General features: G+C 30.3%; 2 protein-coding genes across 2 annotated transcripts in view; one reads left to right on the top strand and one right to left on the bottom strand.

Annotated features, from left to right (window-relative positions):
• The window catches only part of MS3_00006564 (uncharacterized protein), a 49,237-nt gene extending 28,044 nt beyond the window's left edge, over positions 1-21,193 (top strand). The window contains exons 4-8 of the mRNA XM_012942001.3: positions 1,985-2,234; positions 3,071-3,535; positions 4,642-5,048; positions 7,281-7,594; positions 19,353-21,193. Coding sequence (XP_012797455.2) covers positions 1,985-2,234; positions 3,071-3,535; positions 4,642-5,048; positions 7,281-7,594; positions 19,353-19,966 — 2,050 coding nt within the window. The 3' untranslated portion in view covers positions 19,967-21,193. The remainder of the gene's footprint in view (positions 1-1,984; positions 2,235-3,070; positions 3,536-4,641; positions 5,049-7,280; positions 7,595-19,352) is intronic.
• Positions 21,194-22,991: 1,798 nt separating this feature from the next.
• The window catches only part of WNT11 (Protein Wnt-11), a 52,814-nt gene continuing 48,789 nt past the window's right edge, over positions 22,992-27,016 (bottom strand). The window contains exons 6-7 of the mRNA XM_051214727.1: positions 26,675-27,006; positions 22,992-24,072 (exon numbers count right to left, since the gene is read on the bottom strand). Of these exons, the coding sequence (XP_051067912.1) occupies positions 26,832-27,006 (175 nt within the window). The 3' untranslated portion in view covers positions 22,992-24,072; positions 26,675-26,831. The remainder of the gene's footprint in view (positions 24,073-26,674; positions 27,007-27,016) is intronic.

The following is a 27,016-nucleotide window of genomic DNA, read 5'->3' as shown; positions in this document are numbered from 1 at the left end:
GCCTTTTATCAGACGATAGAAGTCATTTGATGGATAAAGTAATGATTCTAGTTAACACACAGTTAAATGAAAATTTTACTTACACCTGTTCAAGAATACAGGATTGGTCTGGTGTTTCATGACTTGTTAAACTGGCAAAACAAAAGATATTTCGAAAGTAGAAAGCAAATTAATTTATTGAGATCTTGAATCAATCGATGTTAGGGCACCATTGAAAACCTGGAAGTATTGGACAGCCGTTTCGTCCTAGTATGAGACTCCTCAAAAGTGTGCATCCATTAATTTTACAGTATCACTATTTTATATCTTGCCTAAAATATAGAAGTGTTAACAACCGAAAAGTTTACGAAATATCTACTTCATTTTTAAGGAAATCAAAGAGGTAGATTGAGAAAAAAAGTACAAGTTTCTGTCTTGCTAGTATTTGCATTTTGCTGCATATATTATGCACTGCTTTGTAATTTACTTCACAATACCAATCTCATATGTGTCATCATACACGGTTATCTATTATTTAAGTTACAAAAAATATAGATACATTCTTATAAATCAACGGTAGATCTGTTTACTGTCAGTAGGCAGGAATCATGGAAGCATCGCAGTAGAATAGGCTTTTTATCTAACAAAATAACACTCCAATATACAAAATATTAACCAAAAAATATCACAGAAAGTTAGAAGGAACCAGTCTCACAGGTCAATCTCCAACCAGTCAAAAACGTCCTTATCCTTCGAGTCACAAGATTATATGGAATCCTTCTGTGGTATCTTTGATAATAAGATGATACTGTTAGCTTGTCTTATATATTCAACCTGATTGAAAATCATGTTCTTGTTCTTTATGTCAATTTAAGCAAGCGACCTCATAAGGCACACAAGCTCGATGGAATCACTGGAAATAACATTAAATTATGGCGATGATATATCGTAAATCGTTTGATGTTGAAAAATGTTGACCGCAAGATAAAAATTAAGTAGTTTTGTGGAATAAAGCTTACTACGAAATCTGAAGGCGATTGGTTTGGTCACTTATTTATGATTGTAAGGACTTTTGTGGAGTTTAAAACTAGGACAAAATTGAAGATGTCCGTTTGTGGATGAGAAAAGTTTCAAAAGAAACAACTATTCACAAACTACTTAGGTAGAACAGATCATTTACTCAGACAAAAAATATTAAGAGGGTTAAAGCTTCGTCGAAATTGTGTTACATTTAGAACCAAAACATCAAAGTTTCATCACAAACTTAAATGAATAACATATCACAATAAGATCTTGGCAGTGTGTGCATCTTTACAAACATCGATAAATATATTTAGATATGTAATCAACGGAACATTCCGAGAAATACAAATTTTATTCACTGATACTCAACGTATTTGCGTTGGGGAAGAATATGTAATTGAAAAATACGAGCTAGTTCTGAATAATATAAACAATTAGAATATATATTTCAGTAAATTATTTCTCTAAATAATCTTTCTTGACTTTAATTTTTGTTCATACAGTTTTATGTTCCTCAAATCATGATACGTGTAATCTAAATAGATTTTGTAATAAGCTTTACAATCTGACCTTAGTTATACAGTTAGGGAAAACCACGGAACATTGGACAACTATTTGATCCTTGCTGGTTAATCTAAATATGATTATTTTAGGACAAAGATGACACAATTCAGAAATTTCCACTAAAACGGATACCAAAACATTTATTTTGTTTCATGAACATCAAATAAATTATGAACACGCATGTTTTATTAGTTGTGCACCTGAAAGCTGATGTTTATTTTATGAACAGAAAATCCCTTTACTATTGATATGTCTTTCGATTTGTTTTTGGCTTCTGTTATGAGATAATTGTGTTGTCAGCGAATATATGATTGAATTCGAACTGTATTATACTTCGATGTTTACACTGAGTTATGTCTCTACAATTTAAAATAATTTTCTGTACTGTGCAACATATTTCATATTATTTTTTCTGTAGTCCAATGAACTCTTTTGGAGAACAAGAAAATATGTGTGCTTCAGATATCTATGGGTCAAAATGGAAATTAATACATGAGTCTCCCAACGAATCAGTTAGAAAAACTCTTTTAGAAACTAAATCTTTAAATGATAGTTTACAAAGATCCTCATCAAGATTATTACTAGCCGTGGATAATTTCATTGCCTCTGTTCAAACCACATTATCATCAGAGAATGTAATTTTACGCGATATATCTTTACTAGGACAGGTAGGTAGATACTTTATCTAAAATAATGTTCTACCCTATTATTCATTATGATCAGCACAATTACGAATCTGTCCTCTTAAAATTCTAATTTAATTCCTGATGGGGCGTGTAACAGTGCGCATGGCAGTTCAATTTAAACTATCGTATTATTTACAAAATATTTTTTGAACATAAATATTATAAATGTGTCCTTATCTTTCGTAACTTATTACAATGTGAATAATATAAATCAGTTTATCTTAATGATTTGATAAGATATATATATAAAACCGGAATTCTAGGAAAGGAATAAATAATGTCATATATTATGTAATATCTGAAGAAGACTTACTGTTTGAGTAAAGCTTAGAAAAAAGTAAGAAATAAGGAATTTTGACAAAGGTTGAAAATAAATACGTAACCAACTCTTGGAAATGGAGTAACCGAAGCAGAACAAGATTCACAAATAACATTTTGAATGGATAATTTAGTGCAAATAATTTTAGAGCGATGGGTTCAGTACTAATCGTAATAAATTTAAACGTTATGCGCTTATTAATTATATTGAAAGACATCAAAGCATCAGCATCATTTTCGTTGTCCGACATTTGTGCAGAATGCTATATATATATATATATATATATATATATATATATATATATATATATATATATATATATATATATATACAAATGAAGCAAAATATCTTGTACGATGAACAAAATCCGACTACAAAATTAAAAGCATATTTTAGGAATAACGTTTTTACTGTAAAGATCAGTAAGTAATGAGTTAAACACACATTTAGTGACTACATATTATCTGTGATTAAGTTACTTTTCTTGCACTGTTATTAGGTAAGTGGTGTGGAAACAAGAGTAACTGATAATGGTCTACATGAATTAATTGTTTTACACCGCGGGCCAAACACTTGGACTTATAATTCATTCAATGAAAAATTTATTTATCGAAATGGAGCGGAGTATATAAACACCGAAACAGTTCTTCATGTAAATCCAGTCACGGGCAATGTCAGTATGAAATGGGGACGTAATATGTTTATTTTACCACATAGCGTAACATTAAGTTATTTCATGGATAGCAATGCAACCAACGATAACAATTTACCTAAAGAGCAACAACGTAGACGAAATGAAGGAGCACCTACTTCGGTATGGATAACTGATGTGGCACTGCATCAAGTGTTTAAGTTTGATTGGATGAAGTGGGATAAACCCAGTCTAACTTTGGGCGTACCTGGTAAACCAGGTAATAATAGATATCAGTTCTGTCAACCATCAGATGTTGCAATATCCAGTACGGTAAGTAATTTAATAAGTAAAGTTTTACTAGTAACTTTAAAAAATATACAATTTCAGTTTCTAGAGACTTCATTAATAAAGATCATCGATTATCCGTAATCGTTCAATAGTCATATAACGACAGTACATTACACAGTTCGAAATTGGCGAAAAAGTTCTCTTCTACATCATCAGAAGTGATAGTAATATAAACGAGATTTAATACCAGATATTATAAATCTGAGTCTATTGAAATTATGGATATCTTTTTTTAAAATTTAACAGTTATACCTTGACGTTTTTTCGTAAACAAATTCATTAATAATCTTATCCGAGGTGCTTAGAAACCTAATTAATATATGATCATCACAGCTAACAGGATTTATTGCGATTTGCGAATTATGGTAAAGTATATGATGAAACATGATAAAAAGTACATATATGTATGCACAAGTAAAATATCTAAGTGTAATTTTCGTATGTTAATTAAAAAGGTAACTTCTCTTTTATATCAAGTCGTTAAATGACATTGATTAGATCAAAATCAATTCTGATCTGAGTGTGTTCTTGCTCACTGTGGCTATGGAAATTATATAAATTTTAAAATAAAGATACTATAAAGTTTAATTTAAAATCATTGTACTATTCATAAAGGAGGTGGGTAAAGTTTCTAAACTTTACAGTATATGGTCAAGAATTAACATTTTAGCACTTATTAGGACAATTTCCTTTATCTGGTTAGCAAAAATTACAAAAACCAGGTTTTTTAAAAAAAAATTAACGGAACTCTAAAGAACATAGGTATTTAACTATACAGTGAGATTTCTTCAATGTTATGAACTAGTTATTCATGTGAGAACTACTTGGATATATCATCTCCATTACTTTAGAGAAATGATATTATGTACTTTTCAAATTATCATCAACTTGTTCTATACTATTTGTAGGTTTTTATAGGAACTGATATTATTGAAATCAGTTCACTTTTATAATTTAAGAGAATAGAGAGATATTTAACATCAAAAGCTTTTGTTTTTGTTAAAGAATGAGTATTATTTCAAAGCCTTGTTTTATCGAACTATGAATCCCTTGAAAATTATGACACTATACTTTTTATTTGAATATAGGGGGATATATTTATTTCGGATGGTTACTGCAATTCACGGATTGTTAAATTTTCATCAGATGGGACTTATATAACAGAATGGTCCGCTTTAGGTTTATCTAATCGAGAATATCATTATGATACAGTACATATGCCTGTATCATTGTCACAAGAAGATTGGGCAAGCGAACTTCCGTACCCTGATCCAAGTTACTCATCGAGCGTGGATATCAGAAGTTTAGACTTTAAAGTAGTTCACAGTCTAACTATAATTCCAAGTGAGGATGGTACTCTTGAACAAGTGTGTGCGGCAGACAGGGAAAACGCAGCTGTATTATGCTACACATTAAATGGTAAACTGATAAGACGTTATGGGGATTCCTCTCTACAACCTTCAGTCTATGCGATTCATTATGATCCAGTTCACAAGTAAGTTTATATCTATTTTTCTTGATAAAGAAACTAATTGGTTTTGTACTGTTATAATAAAACTATCCGGAATATAGATTAATCTAACTATAATGAAGTTAGACTGTTGTGGCATTTTTGAGGTTATAAGTATAATGGGCAAGGTTATAGTTGGTTAAACTGCGATTGATGTATAAACTCAGTTTTGTCCCCTTTCTATAACATTTGGATATATTGAAGATGGAGTGATTATACATCTTAGTAAGTCAGTTACATCTGTTGATTATAGCAGTTTAATGTTATAATATTATAAATTATGTTCATTTACTAAGTTGATTGTTTAGGTGCTATGAAAGGCTAGTCATGCTAATTAATTCAACCCAGACTATTGAGCAAGGTAAATAAAGCATAAGAAAATCAATATATTGATTTATAATAAATCCTGATCTATCGTCTTCATACTTACTTTTAAATCGTTCAAATCACAATCTCCTGAAGTGAGTACCAGTTTTCCAAGATTCTACCAATTAAAGTCATCAGCAATACGTTCTATGCTGGTATATTCTTATTTTTAATCTGAACGGCATGATATGAGACAAAGGAGTGAATTAAAAACGTCTCATCATTTGTGATAAAATATACACAATTTTTTTTATTTTCGTATTTTTTGAGGCTGCATATATTGTTGGGTGAAAAGAAGGGAGCTGGAATATCATTATTAAGTTACAGGCCTTAGCATCACATTTTCCTTAACTACCATGCTGAATGACATGGATCCAAATCTATAGAATGAAATTACTTCTCGCGAAAACTTTATACTACATGCTTATTAGTGTATCGAAACAAATCCAATTCACTAGCGTTCTGTCAGTCACTCCTGACTATGTGCAAATATAAAATTGTTACGAAATTTCAAGTTACTTTAGCTTATGACCCGACTGCAACTTGATCGACATAGTTCTATCACCTTTATGGACCAGTAAAAAGACACTGGTTACTGATCAGTAGCTTATTATTTCCCGTAGCAGAGTTAAATGTTCAGTTATCTAAACTTTCAGTCTTAATTTTTTGGTACATCCTGTATCATTATTTTAGTTATTTTGTTTCTCTCCTTATTTCCTCGTACCTGTTGTAATACTATGACATATTATTTTTTAAAAAAATTGTCTGATCATGTTTTTTGCTGTAAACAAGGAAATAGAATAACAATCTTGATAATTACATTCACTTTGTATTGTTTACTTGAATCTTCCCATTGATGTTTAAGACTGCGATTGATCAGTCTGTTATTGGCATATGTGCATCTTGTGCGTATTGCCTCGAAATTGCCTTAATTCACAAGCATTATAAGTAAAGACGAAACGCGCGCCTTGCATTACACTGCTAGTCACTATTTCCACTGAGAACAATTATGTCTAACTACAAGTACTCAAATAAATTAATGGAAAAAACAAGCTTTTGTATACAATTACCAATAAAATCCAAGTGCTCTCTCAAAGGAATACTGTGAACATGGGAGTGTTTTGAAATGGAGCTTATTTTTTATGAATAAAAAATAATGATCAAATATTGTTAAATAATAGTCTCAAAATAGATAGAAGTAATGCGGGTGCAATCATTTATATTTCTTCTGTAATTAATAAATAACAGATGTATAGTCGACTGTTTCAAGTTTTCATTCTTATTTGTTTGATTACCTGCTTGAGTAGCATCAACCAAATATATATTACAGTTTTAATGAATAAAACATAACACTTCACACAACCAGTTCCGTAGATAAACTTAAACATAACAAGAATAAAAAAATTTGTGGAACAAAATATATTCATTCTATTTCATAGCTTCATATCATCTGCAAACAGCCTAAAATTATAAGGAATAATATAATTATAAACAAAGGTTTAATATACATTAGTTTGTGAAGTTTAAATGGATATTCGAAACAGGACCGAAAATCATAATAAAATGAACAGGATACAAAAGATGTGATTAAACAAACTTAAGATTGATGCATATTCATATGCTGACACCTTGATGTTCTTGTTTTGTTTAAAACCATCTCTTACCAGAATATTTATTACTAAATATTATTGTGAATTATCAATTAATTACTAATATATTACTTTCACTGATTAGGTGTCAAGAAATGTTAAGACACATTATTTTGACAGAAACTACTTTTACTGTTGGTTAAACATTTTTTATAAACGGATGCATTAACTGTTGTCAGTACTTATAATTTTACTATTGTAGATTAATCGTTGGACTAACTGGTAGCACTTATACATCTGTAGTCGATCCAACATCGAGTAATGATAATGTACTATTACCACCAAATTTGTTCTTTTTAAATCCATATAAACCAAAAAGTTTGAACGAATTGAAAAATAGATCGTACAATCCATATTGGGCAGATATATATCAAGGTTCTGCATTAAATGGATTTTTTTCTGTTCAGAATGTACGATCACCTCATGATTTGACTTTGTCTCCTAAAAATGATATTATTTATGTATCCGAAATCTATCCATATAAAGTTCATCGATTTGAAATCCAAAATGATTCTGGTAAGTGAATGAATTATTTAAATGAAATAATTTTACCTGCGAAATTCATCTACTTTATCAATTTATCATAAAAATTACTGTGTTTCCGTCTAATGATCAGAAGTTAAAGATTGATATTTGAATGCTTTGACATATTTTAAAACTTTTGAATTATCCATACTTAGTTCAGGTAGGATTCATGACTTTTGTTGCTTCTTAAATTTTCACGTTGTCTAGAGTTTCCCAAGGTTTTGAAAAAAATCATTGGCTTAAAATGATCAATAAATCTTCCAACAGCAGTAACTCCTTTAATACTGAATAGCAAGCAGAACCATATACTTAGTTTATTAAGAAACTGGAAATGCTATCTACTTGAATCAAATCACCGAAAGGCTATGATAAATATATGTGTGAATACGAGTAGTCACAATATATAAAAATGATCGTTAACATTATTTTAGCAGTTACTCAACCAAGTATAATAATCATCATAATGAGTGGTACATCTGAATTGCTTACAATCTCAAAGTTTGTACTTTCCTAAAGTAGTTTGGTCACAGATTCTGAAATAAATCTGAACAGATTAATTCGCACATCTTTTTGTCTGATAGCCAGCTTGATTAAGATATTATGATCGTTTGTACATATGAAAAAAAGTCTTTGAAAGTTCAAAGACATTCATATCTTTTTCGAAAATTGAAGCTTACAGTGGTCAATAAAGTATTCATATCCTTCTGCTAAATATTTTCAACTTTGTTTAACTTAACTCCTGAATAAGTTTTATACATAATTAACTTAGATGCACAAGTAATTTAGAAAACAATTAACTTCATCAGTTAATACTATGATGAAGAAAGAAACAATTACCACCTGAAAATGTAAAATTAATGAAAACAAATGTGAATCATAAGACTAACTCTCTATATAACCTACTTTATGGAGATCATTTTGTGAAAGTCGGTCTGTTTTTGAGCAAATTTTATTGTGTTCATTTCTTACGACAATATCATTTGGTAAAGAAAGAAAACTAGAGAATAAATTAACAACAAAAAGTATTTTAAAGGAAACAATTAGATATAAATAATTGATTTTTATTAGGTAATAGAGGGTTAACTATGAATGAACTGGTAGTGTACACTAGTCCTGTTATAGGTTTCACTTAGATGATTGGAGGCAATCAGTAGGAAGAAATGTGGTTATACCATGTCTGTATTTAGAGGCAACATATGCTTTGAGTTTGCTTCAAAACGTAAATCATCTATTCTTACATCTACAGAGATAATTAGTGAGCTATTAGAGCTGCTGCATTGTAAAATATTTATTACTGGTGAGCCCCTTCTATTAGATTCCAGTGTTTTCTATAAGTTTTGATGATGAGTATTAGGTAAAACAAAACTTAGATATTATGTTTAGTAACTATTTAGCAGTTTTATTAGCGGAACTCAACCAATAATAATGATTAGACAACATGATTTTGGTTAGAATTCCGTAATCACATAATGTATGCATTCTAGTTACGTCGGTAAAAGCAAAAGATTCGACCTCTTACATCGGATTCAAAGGGTCTAGGTAAAGTTGTTTAGTTCGCTGTGAAAAAACATTGAATATTAGACTTAGAAATTAAACAATGAATATTTAAATTCTACTTAGACTTCCTAGCAAATTCGCTATAAGTAAAAAAATTTTCAATTATTCAATAGATTACAGAAATTTACTTCTGATATTGATTCGATCATTTACTTAATCATGGTTTTTGTAAACAATTGGCAGATGAATAATTAATTGTTTTACTATGAGAGGTGGAATAAAAATTTAGAGCAAATCATTGGCCAATGAATATAATATATTTAACATAATGAATGAATTCAGGAACAAGTTTGGACCAATTATTTAATGTTAATTATTTCACTCTAATTCAGTAATTTTTTTGTTTAGCATACAGGCTAAATGATTATTAAATGGGTACTGTAAATTAGTAAAGTACTAATAGTATACGAATGAAGGGCGATATATAACTAATCTAGAAAATCATTTAATCAACAAGAATAAACTACGATAATACTTGGTCATGTATCACATATTTACCGTATCGTATAGTTAAATGAGATACGGAGTAAGACGAAAGTAATCAGTTGTCTAATTTGTTGGTGTCAAAATTATGAAATAGTTAAGTATCATTATAAGATATATTAAGCACTGAACATTTTTGTACTTTTTATTCGAGACTTCTCTTACTAAGGTATTTGATATCAGTAATTAGATATAGAAGCAAAACAATCAGATAAGCGTCTTCTGTTACCACCATTGTAAAACCTTGGTATTTTCCACCAGATCTAGGCTAGACTGATAGTCTACACGTAATTGTGTATAGACGTTTAATTGTAAATGATTCAGAGCTTAGAATTAAACAGTGTGGGCTATTCTTTTTTGTATAGAATCCTTGGAAGTTCAGGGATACGTTTTATTGTGTATATTTTAAACGAAATAATACTTGGTTGTAATTCCACAAAACATAAGGTGATTCACCTTTGAAATGAACAATGTTCTTGACGATCTGCTTAATCTTTTAAAATTTTCCTGACTGTTAACTGGTTTGCTATCATAATTATTGATCATTATGTGCTTGACAACAATAGATGCTGGTTATATTAGTCTTTTTGAGAATACAAGAAAACCAGCATATTTTAGTTATGAATTCGTTTTGTAGTATATGATTCGATAAATATCACAATTCTAGAAATTACTTGTTCAATGCATTAAGAAAATGTTTATTATTATTATTATGTAGTAATAGTAGTAGTAATTTTAACTATACTAATAACAATCATTTTGTGTAACAATAATAATAATGATAGTCTTAATAACACTAATAATAGTATAATTAATTTCTGTTGACTTTTTTAAACCAAGAAAACAATTTTCAATCTATATCTTAAGTTAAGCATATTAAAATTGTGTTGACATAGTAGAAACAATATCTTAAATGGAAGCTTTAAAAAAATGTTAAAATTGTTTATAAAAAGTACACTTGATAATGTCTTCAAAGAAATGATCGAATTTTTATTAAATATTTGGTGATTGAAAGTAGATAACATGAAACCTTTGAGCTAGGTTTCATACTAGTTTACACTTTAACAAAACATATTCCCAACTTTAAAGAAAATGATACGTCTTATGGAAATCAATCTAGCGTCACCAGACTTCACAATCTAAGACATTACTACTAAGCTATTCGGATGAAGAATGATCTTCTGTAGAACTGGGATATTGACCGTCGATTAATGATTAAGTAGTGAACAATGTGATGTTTCTCAAGTCCATTGATGCTCCTCGGATTTTATCGAATACGTTTGATCGACTTAATCTAGTAACTGCTCAAATAAATCTGATAGTTCATATCTAACAGAAAATGTGTAAATAAAGCGTACTTATATTTGTTTCTGTCTTCAGAATTAATGCGTTGAAAAAAAGTAGTATCAGTCTGAAAATAGCTAATTATTACCGTTGATATTTCTAAGAATACAGTCTTGTATCTATTATATATATATATATGATCATAGTTATTCCATCATTCCCGATCACTTATACAACTAACTTATAGATATTCAGATATGTGTATGTACATCTAGATGTTTCAACAGTGGCTAGATGTCATCCGTTTTCATCCACATATGTCTCTGGGTAGTGAGCTCCTATCACATCCTATTTTCACTGCGGTATATATTTAATTTGTAGAATCTTATCACCTCTCTTTCTTTAAAAATATAAGATTAAGATGAAAAGATACCAATAAGTCGTCGTACAGACACCTAAATTGTCTTCCTAACCGGTTCTGATAACCCCAACAACTACATATCAGTTGGAACACTAGAGGGAAGGCTCAAATATTAAAACCAAGATTTTGTAATAAGAATTTGTTTGATTCTCAAAATAAATCAAAGTGATTTGAGAATACTTCACATTTTCCATGATTTATTTACAGTTAGATTATCAGTCAGATTTGTCTAAATTTAATTGAATCACATTTAACAATAATAATTCAATAATTTACTGTGTGACTATATATTTATAATATTTTACAATTAAGTACCTATAATCCTTTTTAAGCTGTGAATACATATCACGTACGGCTGAAAAATGAACTTCTCACTATAATCGATTGTTATTATTCACTATATCAGATACCGAGAATTGTGATGGTTCGACTTGGATTTTGCAGTAATCAGTTTTGAGCCTGCTTGTAAACCTCATGAATACATCAAGTAGTTTTTATAATTTATCATTTAAAGCATTTTATTGAATGGTTAAAACAATTGAAAAATATGTGGCTTACAGATGTTGGCATGTTGATTCATTTGCTCATAACTATGATAGGATTATTGTAATAAACTGAAATTTCTTTGATGTTCAATAAAACTATTAATTAACTAAACCGACTTTGAACATCTTGTACTTATGGAAATTCAGAAAGAGACCAAGCTGGGTTCGAGTGCCGGATAAAGATACATCAGGTAGACGTATCCAAAAGTCGGACGAAACGCTCATTCTGGATTTTACTGCTATCCACGATCCACCACTAATGATCATAGTTACTTGATTGAGCGTTTGCACTATATGTTTCCTAAAGTAGTTGAAAAACTTTTGATACAGTGGAGCAAAAGAAATTTAAGCTCTCCCATCCATAAACTTTAATTTGTTAATTGACTATAATAGTGTCCAAAATGACAACTGTCAACAGTAATGTCACAATCAGATATTAAATAATCTGACAAAGTAATGATGATATCATCTCCAAACAAAGATTCTTGATCGCTGTTATATGACAATAATGCAGATAGATTTATTATCAAAAAACAAATCGGAAAATGGTATTTTTAAAAATAACCACAAAGTCATATGATTAGATTATTGTTAACTGTTATATCCGATTCTATGATAACGGCGATAAGTTTTTATGTAAATTGAATCAACTTTAGATATAGGAAATTCGTTAACGAGGTTATTTATCTGCGAAAAATTCAACAAAACGTTAGGGAAATGAACAAGAAATAAGACAAAACTGCAGACTATTTGCTTAGTATTCACAATACTATTGTAGTGAACGAAAACACAAGTGGAGACAATCGAATGTAATTAATTAAACACAAAATATCTTAGTAAAATCTGAAAACCATACAGTAAATACTTCATTTGCAAAATGCCAATCAATCGTCTTAGACTTGATTGTTTTTTTCGTTACGACATAGATCATTCTTAGTTCTCTATTCAGTGAAATAATAGAATTGAGTATTTTTGTTCCCTTTCACTTCTTATAAGTGCCTAATCATATATGATCCGTCAAATAGTTTAATGTAAATATAGTCATCTATTGTATACTGAATAAGTTCTGTTGAGAAATGGATTAACGATACAGTGAGTAGTTACGGACATAATGACACTAAATGACTAGTTGACAAGTATCCATATGCCAATACTTTATTCAAATTATTACAGTAATCAACTTCATGAGAAATAATGTGAAAGTATGTAGAGATGATTACCAAGGTTTGACTCAAAAATTTCAAATAAATTGAGCATTGAATAGACTGATATTCATAAAAATAATAAATATTCTCTAAAGAGTTGGTTTGCAGAGAGCTACAAAACATAGGAAAATTGAATTGTTCTACTGATTGGGGTATTATAAATATATTGATTTTATCAGGAATGTGAAAGTAATTTCAAAAATGACAGAAAACATTTCGAACTTGAACATAATATGGCTTATTCACGAAGTGCGGATCTATAAACTAGACTCTCAGATCTACCATTCATGTAACGGTTGATGATACTGTTGTGAACGAGAATGCAATCAAGGACAACCAAATGTATTTCAACATAAAATATCTTAATAAAATTTGAGAAATATACAGCGAATTCTTTATTTTCGAAATGTCAAACAATTGTCTTAAACTTGACTGTTTCTTCTGCAAAATGTTAATCAATTGTCTCAGACTTCATTGTTTCTTCATTTCCACATGAATCATTCTCTGTTCCCGTTCTCTTTTCTTTGGTCTTCTTCACCTTCTATCTCCAAGTATTTTACTTTCGATTGGTACATACTACTTATATTTGTCAACATCAGTAGCACATACAACAATATGACAACAGCATTGGAAATTTCGATAATGATATTAGAAGACGAAGATTATCAGAACTATGTGATATATTAGCGCAATACATTTCGAACAATCTGGTCACACATATACTTGCTAAGAGCATTTATATATAAAAATAAAAGGTCAACTAGACAGGAAACGGGTAAGAGGAGATAAGGATAATGATAAGAGTAATAATAATGTGAACACAAAGTGAATCCTAATCACTCTGGATAATAAGTCAATATTACCAGGGTAGGTTTAAGGTAAGAACAAACTGTTTTTGAACACATAAAGGGGTTTGAATTTACGCATTGGAAATAATTTCAGAATTCATTTGTGGGGTTCTTTTCATAATTACTTTAGGTAACAGTTTTTGAATATTAAGATAACTATATTGTGTATCGTAACAAAATTTCAGAAGTTTAAATAAAAAGAAGATTTGTGATGTGAATTGATCAAATTATAATTACAATTCATTGAGAGGAAAATAGATATTAAAATGTTATTTAGGCTGTTGATAGTTAACTACAGACTTTTTTTTGAATACAAAGGTTAATTTTAAGCCTTCTGGTTACTATGATTTTTTGAGTTTTAATAACATGGAATTATATTGTTTATAAATAACTTTGAACGAGTTCATTGGATTCACGTCATATACCGTGTTTAGTAGGTAACGTACTATCGACTTATGTGATTAGACTTCTCCTCGAAGGTGTAGGATATTTTGAAATATCTCCATTTAATCGAGTAAAAGCCTATTCGTTGTCCCTCTAATATATGTGGTTTTGTATATACAGGCAAATTGATGAATGCGGTTAGGGGTTATATTTAATAGATATTTGTCTACTTTAGTTTTGATTATTGATCATAGTGTTATGTATAGTGAGATGAACTTCGCAGCTCAGAATGTACTTTATAAAGCTGCTTATAGTGTTTAATTGATTTTATTCATCATTTGATCACCTTTAAATGACAATCGAATAAAAACTTTTATTCTAGTATTCTTTTGTTTTACTTCACTATTCGGGACTATATTTTTCACAATTGGCTTAGGATATCCGTTTACTAAAGATAATTATTTATTACAGTGTATTTCTCTTCGAGCTTTTTGGTGAACGCAACTTTCTGGATATTTGGAAGAGTATTTTCACCAACCCATATTTCATAAAGTAACAAACGATAATTCATATACATGATAATTTGTTTATCTTAATGATAAAGTGACCATACATTGAATTGGAAATCAATAATAAATGAATTATGACTAAACTACCCAATAGTTTAATGATTTTTCTATGAAAACATTAAGTAAACGTTTATTGACGATTAAACAGCTTACTAACTATTTGTGTTCGTACAATTCACTACCTTCAAAATAAAATCTAATATGTAACAGTTTAATAAATATGAAACACCTAGTTAATAATAACTCAAATATTTCAGTGAAGAGCCGTGACAAATGAAATTCATTCACATCGGGTATGAGAGAAATATTAGTAATGACGATGCATAATGTTTTCTAAATATAACGTATTAATTAAAGTTAGAAATGAAAGTTATTGGGTGGCGATCCAGTAATCTTTTATTGGCCCGAGTTCTGACTTTAATTCGACCGTATGAATGATTGTTATTGAAATATATATATCGCCTATTCTCGTATATAATCATCGACTTAAATCGCGTTAGTCAATAACGGAATTAAATAAGTCGAATAACGAGAATGGACTCGTGAATACATATATTTTGTATATAAAGCGAATGGAATGGAGGGAAGAGAAACGATGCAGAGTGGAGGTGGCGGATAAGCCAACTCCCATTTAACCAAGCGTTAATCAGTAGTTCTAGTTACACAAAAGTAAGTTACAGACATGTGATGAGTAATGGGATAAGAAATGTACACACACCTGTGCGCTCATATCAAAACAGTCAAGATTGATAAGTGAATAAATATAACAAGGTCAGAATGTGACTCAAGTAGAATGAATAGATTGGGCTGTCCGAAAGCTAGATAAAGTATATGGGCTTAACATAATAACCGACACTACAATCTGAAGGTTACACTTTGATCTTCAGCTCTGAAGGTTCTTAATTCTACTCTCATTTAGCAGTAATGAATACATAATATTGAAGAGTCCTATACTAAGGTGAAACAAGTGCCCAGTCCTGTCTGGTTTTTTGACTGTTGTATAATTAGGGTTAATCTGTGATGTCTAACTAAAGTTCTCAAACACGTTTATAAAACACCATTGAAATCATTCAAATTTATTTCGTTCATCAAGTTTATTTGATAAAATAAACATGGAACATATGAACTTCATTCATAAGCATATTTATATCAGAAAGAGTTTTATGGATATGTGCTAATTTCTATGGTTGAGATCATGAGTCATTTGAAGCTAGACCACCGTGGGAAATCTAAAAGCACTGGATGGCATATTCAACTGAAGTTATCTCAATTAAAACTATATGCATTATATCTATCCATTCCATAAAATCTTTTGTTTGTTTGATAACATATTACAAAATATATGACTTTTTCCTATCCTTGAACAAATTCATACATAAGTAGTATTGTGTTTTTTTATTTCTTCCTTATATATTTTAACTTTAAGTTTAATCAAGTTATTCTTTCTTTATTCGTTAAAGTAATAAGGCTTGTGTATCATAGATTATTGCTATTCACGAACTTTCTTCATCCATTTCAGTTTAGAGATACCAGTCACATAATTATTAACACACTTTATACATTAGTAATCATTAAAACTAAACATTAACCGATAAATACCTGTATTTCTTTAAGCTTTTAGGAATACTTTCTCACTTACTATTTACTTGTATTTACTATGGTATACTTAATTAGTAATTATTAAAGTCTAGTTAGTCTAAAATATCTTAAGTAGTTATTGAAAACATATGTTCATTGGAACATACATAAAGAGTAGTAAATTAAATTGAAATAAGCCAATATTACACTAAACAATGTTACTTAAAGGTTCTTAGAGAATATCTTTTTTTACTAAAAAAAGCGACGACAACAACAAAATTTGTTAGATAAATTAACTATTTTCATTAACTTTACAATTATAAACCAGTTAAGGTTGTAATCTATTAACTAGTATACTAGAAATACATTATTCTGGGTTAAAAACTAGTAGTAAAACAAATCATTATGGTACATATGTATTTTTATCCCATTTATAATGATTAAAATTCATTGACCTAAGCCTCCAACTGGTAATTTGTCAAAAATAAAAATAATTTTATGTAAATTTCACAAATTCTTATCCTGATCATAATCATCATGTGCTCACTAATGACTCACTTCAAGATGTGTACTTCTAAAACTTCTGTGTAAAATGAATTTTTTTTTAGAATTCTTTTTCTTTGAATTGAAAATATGTTCAGATCATATAAGTGAACGTGATCAGAGTATGAATTATGTCTTGATTTATATTTTGATAATTACAGCAGAAATCATTCAGATATTCATACTGTTATTATAATTTGTCAAGTTTTGTACACGAATTAGGTAAAGAAAAAGTTATTGTATATTTAATAAACAAACTATACAAATCATTAGTAATGTATGCAAACAATGTGAAAAACTGTTTAGTTAAAATTTAAATTAATAAATTAAACTAATAGAAAGTAGTAATGTAAAGATAATATTTATGCTAGATTGATTTGACTAGAACGTAAATGCTGAATTATAGGGTCCAATAGTAAGTAAAGTTTATGTGAAGTAAAGGCATTAAACAAATGGTTTTTTTGTATCTACGGGTTTAGTATAAAGGTTTATCATGTTTATTCTTTTGGTTATATTTAGTTAGTAGAGATATAAACGTCGAGCGTTTCTTCAAGTACAATATAGTATGGTGGTGAACATTGAGCATCTATCGATTTTTGGTTATCGTTTTATGAAGGAATATTAAAAACAACTTCTCTTCTTTCCCATACTTATACAAAAACATAATTATTAATGAGCCAAAATTACAATATAATCACTCGTATAGTTTATAAGTTTGTTAATATAATCGTTATCATCGTCTGATTCGTTAATTTATTTTTACACTAGTTCTCTCAGTTCTAGTATTAATAAAAATACTTATCATGAACTGATTTTAGCTAGATCACCATTAGTAACTAGGATCCACTGACCGATTGTTTCACCTTAGTATGGGCTCCTAAGCAGGAGTTCCATGGTGATGTCGTTAAGATCATTTCGTCATTTATACTTAGAAAACTCTACAATCTATCCCTCTAATGATAGAACTACTTGTAATTAATTAATCACCGAATAGTATACAGTATCATGTTTCTATAGTCCTTTAAATGCTGATACAATTTCATCAACCAAGTTGCAATACGGCCTCTGGTCTAAGTGACTCGAAATTGCGTTAACTATGTTAAGGTGTTTGGTGTCTGGCCGCAGTCTACAGGAAACCATGAACCTAGATATCGTGCTATATAGGACATATCGACGGTGGATGACTATATCATACCCAACTCGGACTGTACTCCGCTGATCGCGGTTTCTCACTAGAACTCGAGGAGTTACATTTTAAAGTTATTCAGTTAGATAACAGTGATTTCAATGAAGTAGATAGCAGAACATGTTCTTGAGTTTAAGAATAAGAACTACAACTTTGTTTTAAAAGCGATTCTTGAATCAGTCATCAAGAATACTTCAGTGGGCACAACAGCTTTTATAATACTGAAATCCCTAAACAGCATCAATCGTTTGAAGCGACTTATTTCGAAATTATTTTTAGACAAAGATGTGATGTAAAACTATAAATGTTTACATAAATTGGCCATGTGTTAAGCTTTTCCAGGTTATTGAAACGCGTTTGTTGATTGGTCTCAATTCCAATAACTGTTTCATTTAAACTTCACTTGAGTGTTTGATAGAGATTCACAGATTTCTTTACTCATCATAAACTGATATTATTTGAAGAAAAGTTGTAAATCACTTAAAACCTCTTATCAGGTTCTCGGTTTGGAACTGCGCAGTACTGAACACCTATGGAAAATACGAAAGTTAACCTTAGTTTTCACCACAAGCATGATACATTTAGGCTACTAAATAGAAAATTACAATCATCTACAACTCTAAATCCGATTAATAAATACAGTGTTTATAGATATCATTTGTCTCACTTTGTTACTCTGAAATAGTTTATTGGTAATTAGTAACAACTATCACCTCGACTGATTCAGTAACTACTGAGTTATAGTCAGTGCCGAGTTTATTAGATGAATTTGTCGTGGTAGTTGTACTTGATAAGATGTTATTAGATGTAAATCTCACCAACTTTGCTCTCTTATGAAATTAAGGATAATGGATATAACTCATTTTTTGAACATTTTGATACTTACAAGCGAACAGCCGCAGATTACTGTATCCCCTTGTGTTCATGCCTATGTTGAATTTGTAATGAGCAGATTTTTTATAAAGTTATGAAAAATCTACTCACATATAGATTACTGTAGTTTATAATTACATATCTTAGGAATTTATTCGCAATTATAATTTCATTGACTTCTGTATCTTTCTTAAATATTTTGTAATCAAGGTTACTTCTAATGATTATTTCAATATATTTGTTTTATTATTTTTTATATTGATCGATATTCAGGTTTCACTGGTTTAGAACAAAGAAATGATCTTGTTGAACTTGTTGGTATAGAGAGTCGTTACATATGGAAACTACATAGACTAACACCATATCAATTATCCGGTCTTTCACTTCTATTATTAATTGTATTTATTCTCTTAATACTGGGTTGTATACGTTTGTGCTGGTGCAGACGTCGACCAAGTGGTAATATGAGGAGAAATAAACGTGAAAGTAATAAAGTTTTTGCAGTCTCACCAAAAATATCTGCTAATGGTATTTATTCACGATGGTCATCCAAACAAAATTCAAAGAAAAATAAACAGGCTGGTTTTCGACCACTTCTAAGAAACAGTGATGGTTCAGACTATTTTGCTGAACAAGAACTTGAAGATTATGCTGATGAAGATGAACTACCAGGTGATAATGAAGGTCATCACAATAGTGATGAAGATGTGCTCATGGATGCTTATGCAGATCGTCAATTATTAAAACAAAATAATGCATTAAATAACAGACAAAAGTTTATTCCAAAAGTTAAAGGTACCAATTCAAAGATTTCACATTCTAATTCTCTGTCATCTAGATTATTTAGACTTAAAACCGGTATTAATACATCGGATTCGGTTGCTTGAATGTGAAGCCATTAAAATAATCTTTTCCCTAATATTGCTGAGAAATCTTCAATCTTTTAAATGTCTTTTGCTGTGGTAAATTTTTAGAAGAACACTGATCGATATCTTCATTTTCGAATAATATCGTTAATTAGTTTCTCCTAAATGGTTGTTGTGTTCGTCAATGTTCCTGTATCATTATGACAAAATCAAAATCAATATCCCACATTATACATAATGAAGATTATTTATAACTTACTTTTTATAGGAATTATATCTACATTTTACTCAAGTAGTTCATTTGTTTCATTGGAGTTATGTCGTGTTGTCATATTTCTCCAGAAGCAAATTCTCTTCTTTTTAGAACCCTAAAACTTTTGTGGATAAGACAGGTGTCGTTTTCACTGTTATAAGCAGTCAATTCATTTCTAAATTCATGTTACTTTTGATTGTGATAACTATCATTTGAGTTTTCGAAGTACGTATTTTTAAAAAAAAATACTTTACGTATTGTCTTCGTGAATTGTACTTCATAGTTTATGTATAACGTGCATATGTTTTTTTATGGGAAATAAGAGCATTCTATGTCTTGTCTTATTGTGGTACTTTGTAACATTTTCAGCAGCATAAGTTATTTATCATAATCGGTTTTTGACTAAAATGCTGAATATCTAGATTAAAACATTGATTATATTGCTCGAGATTGATGACATAAAGACAGTAATAAACTACAGAAGTTTTCCTCATAAGCACTTGGGAGTTTAAGTGAGAAGCTTTAGACACACCATCTGCTCAGATTTATCGACCATTTACTTCGTACTCTTGTTCGTTATGTAGAACGGTATAATTGTCAATATTGAAAATAAGTTTTAGATATAATCCATTTTTTCGGACAATCATTATAAGTTTTCACTCTACTCCACGTTTCAAAGCGTCAAAACCAAACTTTACTACTATTTGTCGCAAAACTAAGACCATTTTCATTCAACTCGTTTCGTAATAAGTGTATTCGTTAGTTATATCTGTTAGTGATTGTTGTATTGATGTGCGGCCACTGAGATTGAACAAACGGATGTTCATCTTATTGATTACTTAATATGTGATTTTTTTCCTATTGTTAATTCCTACTATGGACTCATTGAGTATGGACTACGTGGAATTGTCTTGAACATAAAGATACCCTACCATCATCAGAATGGAAATACGACCTTCAGAGTCAGCTATCAACTCACGAACAGTTGAAGGAAGGATAGGGTAATGCATAGTGAATCTAGCAAAGCCCTCATTATCTGAATTTTAGAGACACTTTCTTTCAGAGGATTTGAAAATGAAGACTTGACGCAACAAAGTCAGATATCATACACTTAGGTCTCTTTATTATCCTGAAGATAACATAAATAAAGGACTGGACAAAATAACATGAACTCGTCTTATTTAGTTACGTTCTCATTAGCTGCTTGCAACCTATAATATTTTGAAGACAAGTCATTTGAAAGTTTACATACTCATCATAGTAAAATTGGACATATAAGGTGTTGTAAATAAATACAATATGTAAGAGATTCTGGATTATCAGACAGTAAAAAGAGATCATAGCAGTAAAATAATTTATCGATGATATAATGAAGACAAAAATTAACATTTTAAAGAGAGCAAGAACAAAGATTGAAGCAGAATAATATGAATTCATTTTATTTCGTTAGCTTCTCATCAGCTGCTTACAACTTAAACTATTTGAAAATCAACGTTATTACAGATATTGACATACTTATACATAAGAGGGTGATTAAAGATGAATAAATGTATCATGGTGTAGCGAAGATTTTGATAGAGTTAATGAGGTCATAAAATTTTGCCTCGAAGAGATAGAGTTTGAGAGGGAAAGTTCCAGAGTATTGAAATAGTGATTAGAACTCATGAAAATAAATTAATGGTAATACAGAAAAATATGAATTGCAATCAGCCAGTTATGTATGATGCAATTTAAACTTTAGAAAGAGTTGGAATAATGACGCAATAAATAAATAAATAAATAAAGAAATAAGTTCTGTGACACAATCAAAGTTGACAGGCATCCCTTTCATGTTACCACCAACTGTGTATACAAATTCACATGTATCTGCCAAAGCAGTTACATTGGTAGAACAGAAAAGAGAGCCTACGTCCGATTCAAAGAACATATTCCGAAAAGTTTAACATCAAATGGATTGAAAACATTCAACAGTGCCATCGCAAAACATCTCCCTGATACAGGACACGAAGTTGACACACTGAAGTCCTTCAAGGTGATTAATAAACAATCAAGCTCCAACCTTCTGAAATTTGCTGAAGCATTAGCAATCAAACGTCTAAAACCAGACTTATGTATACAAAAAGAGACAGTAATAAATCTTTCTTTACCCTAGTAACAATACCCTCCCCCCTTTTTTATTCATTTATTTCTACTTATTTCTTTATTTATTTATTTATTTATTGCGTCATTATTCCAACTCTTTCTAAAGTTTAAATTGCATCATACATAACTGGCTGATTGCAATTCATATTTTTCTGTATTACCATTAATTTATTTTCATGAGTTCTAATCACTATTTCAATACTCTGGAACTTTCCCTCTCAAACTCTATCTCTTCGAGGCAAAATTTTATGACCTCATTAACTCTATCAAAATCTTCGCTACACCATGATACATTTATTCATCTTTAATCACCCTCTTATGTATAAATATGTCAATATTTGTAATAATTTTGAATTTCAAATAATTTGGGTTGTAAGCAGCTGATGAGAACCTAACGAGACAAAATGAATTCATATTATTCTGCACCAACCTTTGTTCTTGTTCTCTTTAAGATAATAAAGGGAACTATGTGTACAAAAATTAATAGTAATCACGAATTAAGCAGGTTGAAGTCAGTCAATTACATACAAAATTATGAACGTGAAAGAAGTGATGCAATCGGAATAAGAGAGAAAATATTGTAAGAATGATGTAATAAATTGACAATAAAGTCAACATAAAAAGCAAAGATTTATAACATTTTTTTAGATGCATAGGCCCAGTTTTAAATGTTTCATGGCTATGACATTGGCAAAATTGGACGGAATGAAATCTAACTGTCGATTGATGATTCTGAAAGATTTCAGTATATCGACTTGATGCTCTGTGTTACAGAGATGTCCAGAAAATACAGTGCTAAAACCCTTTAATCCTATTGATCTGAGACTGTTTGGGATATATTCTTTAGTCCAAAAGTAGGGCCTTTTTTCTGTTCTATCAATGTGATTGCTTAAGCAGGTACATATAAATTTATATACCCAGTTTACGGTAACTTGAAAGAACTAACTATCAATCCTCGGTTGGAGTAAAGAACATGTTTTATACAAGAAAATCAGTTTGGCTCCAGGAGATACTCTGTTCAGTGCGGTTTCCAATCTCGTTTATTGTCACTGCAACACCGTCACTTTTTGATCCAAGGTGAGTGTTTATTGTCTACTGTAGTTTCTTTAGAACTTTTGTCCTAACTTTTCCCAATAAATATCTTTGAATACTCTTTGTTCATAAGGCATTTTTAGCGTTCATTAATTTGACTTCTAGTGTATCAGTGGTACTATTCTTTCTGTTCTGTGAAATAAAGTTTTGATAAGTGTCTTTTTATAACTAACAGAAAGAAGCTAGTGAAATTCAGATAAACACCATTCCATGTATCTTTTCGATAAATTGAACGCTGAATTATAACATCCTCACCGCGTTTTATGGCGATATCATAAAAGCTAATATCGAGTAATTCCAAAAGCATACGAGATTGAAAATACTAATAAAATACTGGTAAAACACCAGCAATTAACAAATATCCTTTGGATAATTAAAATAACTCAATGTGTCAATAAATAAAAACAAAGAGAGTTCAGCGAAGAAAATTTTCTTTTCGACAAAATCACTTACTCAAGTTGTACATTCGTATTTCTACTTGTGTGGTAAATAAATGTCTATAGAAGGATAGAAAAGATTACATCATAAATTGATTCGAGACTCTTATTATCAAATGAGGTTATGCAATAATCAAGGGGTAAGAGAAGAATAGAAGAATAAAAATAACTTACGGGTCAGAATTATGAAAGATAATTGTCCGCTTGAAGAAAAATGAAAAAACATAGTGGTTATAATAATAACTGAATGAGGATCATGAAAAATTGTAAAGGATAATAATAACTGATTACGGTTTTAAATTACAAAACAATAATAAGAATAAAACGAGACTAAAGCATGCTTCGGAAGGGAATTAGTCCCATGAAAGTATAAGAGGTTAGACGTGTCGTCTGTGCACACAGGGTTTGAACTTGAATTAGTGGATCTCCTACGCCTTAACAGTGCATAAGTTTTTGTGACAGCCTCATTTCGACCTAGTTCCTTTAAATAAGTAGATTATTTTGAAGGAACACTACTTTGAAGCGATGTGTCCAGAGTTGACTAGGTGCTCCTGTATTGAACTGATGATTGTTTTGAATTCTTCTTTTAAAAGCCACACCGGGTAATGTTCTTGGATGCGTTTGAAAAGTAACCGCTACATCCTCATATTCTTCTCTAACCCCCTGATTAATACTCAACCTCATTTGATGTTTGAAATCTCGAATCACTCTACGATGCAATCTTTCATATCTTTCTACAGTTATACATATTTAACAAACAACTGTAAATGCGAATGTACAACTTAAGCAAATGATTTCGTCGAAAAAATTCCCTTATTTTAAAGAACCATAAGCTCTACTACTAAAAGTCTACTAAGAATTCATAGAGAATTGTCATCAGAATTGAAAACGTTTCGTGATGTTTATGAGGATTGTACGCTTTCCTCATTTTTATCTAATTTCGTTGTAGACATTCTTTTAGTGATGATCATTTCTTTGTCTAATTACCTTTGGATTAATCTCCTACCAAAATGTTCACTTCTTAACTTAAAACACAGAAATTACGTAGTATTATTTGGTAAAGAAACTGAAGAAATATAGTCTTTTGATCCTTTTTGGTGGCAATGTAAGCATATGTAGATTCATTTCTATCCCTCTAAGTGCAAAATCTTTCTTCTGGACTGGTTTTCACCTACTACTATATTACTGATAGGGGGTGAAGTATTTAATGAAGTTGACCACAAAACCTATGAGGGAAGTTTCATCAATTATTGTAGTTTGTTGTCCGTTGAAATCTCGAAGTGGATTTAGACTCTCTTGGCTTTCATCAACTTGTATCACTCGGGACACGAGTATGCTGCAAAGCATTTCACTTAGTTTTTCTTTACCTTTATGAAACATTGTCTCTAAATACAGAGGATTTTCGAATATTGCCAGTGTTTAATAATAAATACCTTCAAAACATTCCTCGAGAATGTTGAGCCAAGCTTAGGTTAGACTTAAAGTGACGGATAAAGGTGACTGTTCATGTAATGAGGTAGTACATTTTCATCCATTGAGGTTGTTTGGATATGTATCACTTATATACAGCCACCAACTACCTCGACGCGGTATGCTGTCTGGTGTAGAAGTAGGTTAGATGGAAGCTAGATCTAGCCTCAGTCAATAAGGTCATTGATAGTTGAGTTGAGCCATCTTAGTAGATGTGGGTTACTTTTTTGGATATAGGGTAATTCCGATGGAGCTTTGTTCTTTGAGTTCAAAGAACATCCCCTGAGCTACAAATCTTCTTCACCATATTGTAATTTTCCTAATCAATAGTTAGTTACGATTTGATGTTATGGTTCAGAATGTTTCTCAATGGAAGAGATGCATTCACTGTTCGTCTTCTTTAGAGTCTTGGGTTTTAAATTTACTGCATACCTTTTATTCCACAAATTTACTTTTTAACTTTTAGTCATATCGTCTACGTCGAATTTTTTCAACTTTCGCTGATATTATTACTAATTCTAATTATCTGGGAGTTATTTTGTCAATTTCATCACGTTTCAATGATATATCATCGCAACTTGCTCCGAATCGTAAATATCCAGATTCTACATTAATTATCACTGACTAAATGTTTTTGTTTTGAATATCTAGATACTGATCGACAAAGCGAATACGCAAACAATAAGGAATTCATTATTTTCATTAAGATTAATTTGGAATTTGTATAGAATCGTGTTAACGAACTCTTACAATGACCAACTTTTTTTCAAACTTTATTTTTTAAACATAAATGGGTATCATTCCATAGTTCAGTTGACAGAATCCGGCTATATGCGCAGAAAAAGACATTGAAATCCGCAAAATATGGCGATTAGTTAACGCGAACCAGAAATTAATAAATATTCGTGACAAGTAGTCTTTTGCCGATTCACATTCCTGTTGAGATTTCAGTCAACAAAACGTTCTATATTATTAAAGTATTCGCTGATACATCAGTGATTACCTAAGCTCTGTCAAACCTAATCATATTATTGATAGAACATCTCGTGTACGCAGAACTTAATATAATCAAACACTCGTTATTTGTTACAAAAGACTAAATACATCACGTCTTTTTCACTCATTTCACTCTCTTCAAAATTTAATCCTAACTTACTATGTAACTTGTGGTTGTCTGTGGTGATATATGTTTGCAAAAAATAAGATTTGGTTGGCGTATTTTTTTAGCATAATAAGTAACATGGATTTGGCTTAGCATGCAAAGTTAGAAAGATATATGTACATAACCGTGATTGACATGGTCTAAATTTAATGGTTCCATAATAAATTACTTACAATTTTTAAGTAGTATAGTATTTTTAAGAAAATTAAAAACATAAGATGTGTACACCACATGCATAGCCTGCTATCATGAAATTGTTCCAGCTGATTTAAATCATGACCCTGGAGAATTTTCTTCGGTATTTAACATCTAATAAGTTGCTAAGTGCATTCATAAACATCTCTGAGTTACAGTTTCAATATTACATTCATCACATTGCACTTTGAATCCATAGGCCATTCGGCAGTTACATTGAACAATTTCTCGTTTGGTCACATTTCTGTAACCACGACCACAACACATATTCACACAATTTGATGTCCCCGTATCTTTCAATGTACAAATTCTGTTTACAA

This window comes from Schistosoma haematobium, chromosome 2, assembly GCF_000699445.3.
Source record: "Schistosoma haematobium chromosome 2, whole genome shotgun sequence".
Classification (NCBI taxonomy): domain Eukaryota; kingdom Metazoa; phylum Platyhelminthes; class Trematoda; order Strigeidida; family Schistosomatidae; genus Schistosoma; species Schistosoma haematobium.
The sequence above is the reverse complement of the archived record's forward strand: the minus strand, read 5'-3'. Positions and strand labels throughout refer to the sequence as shown.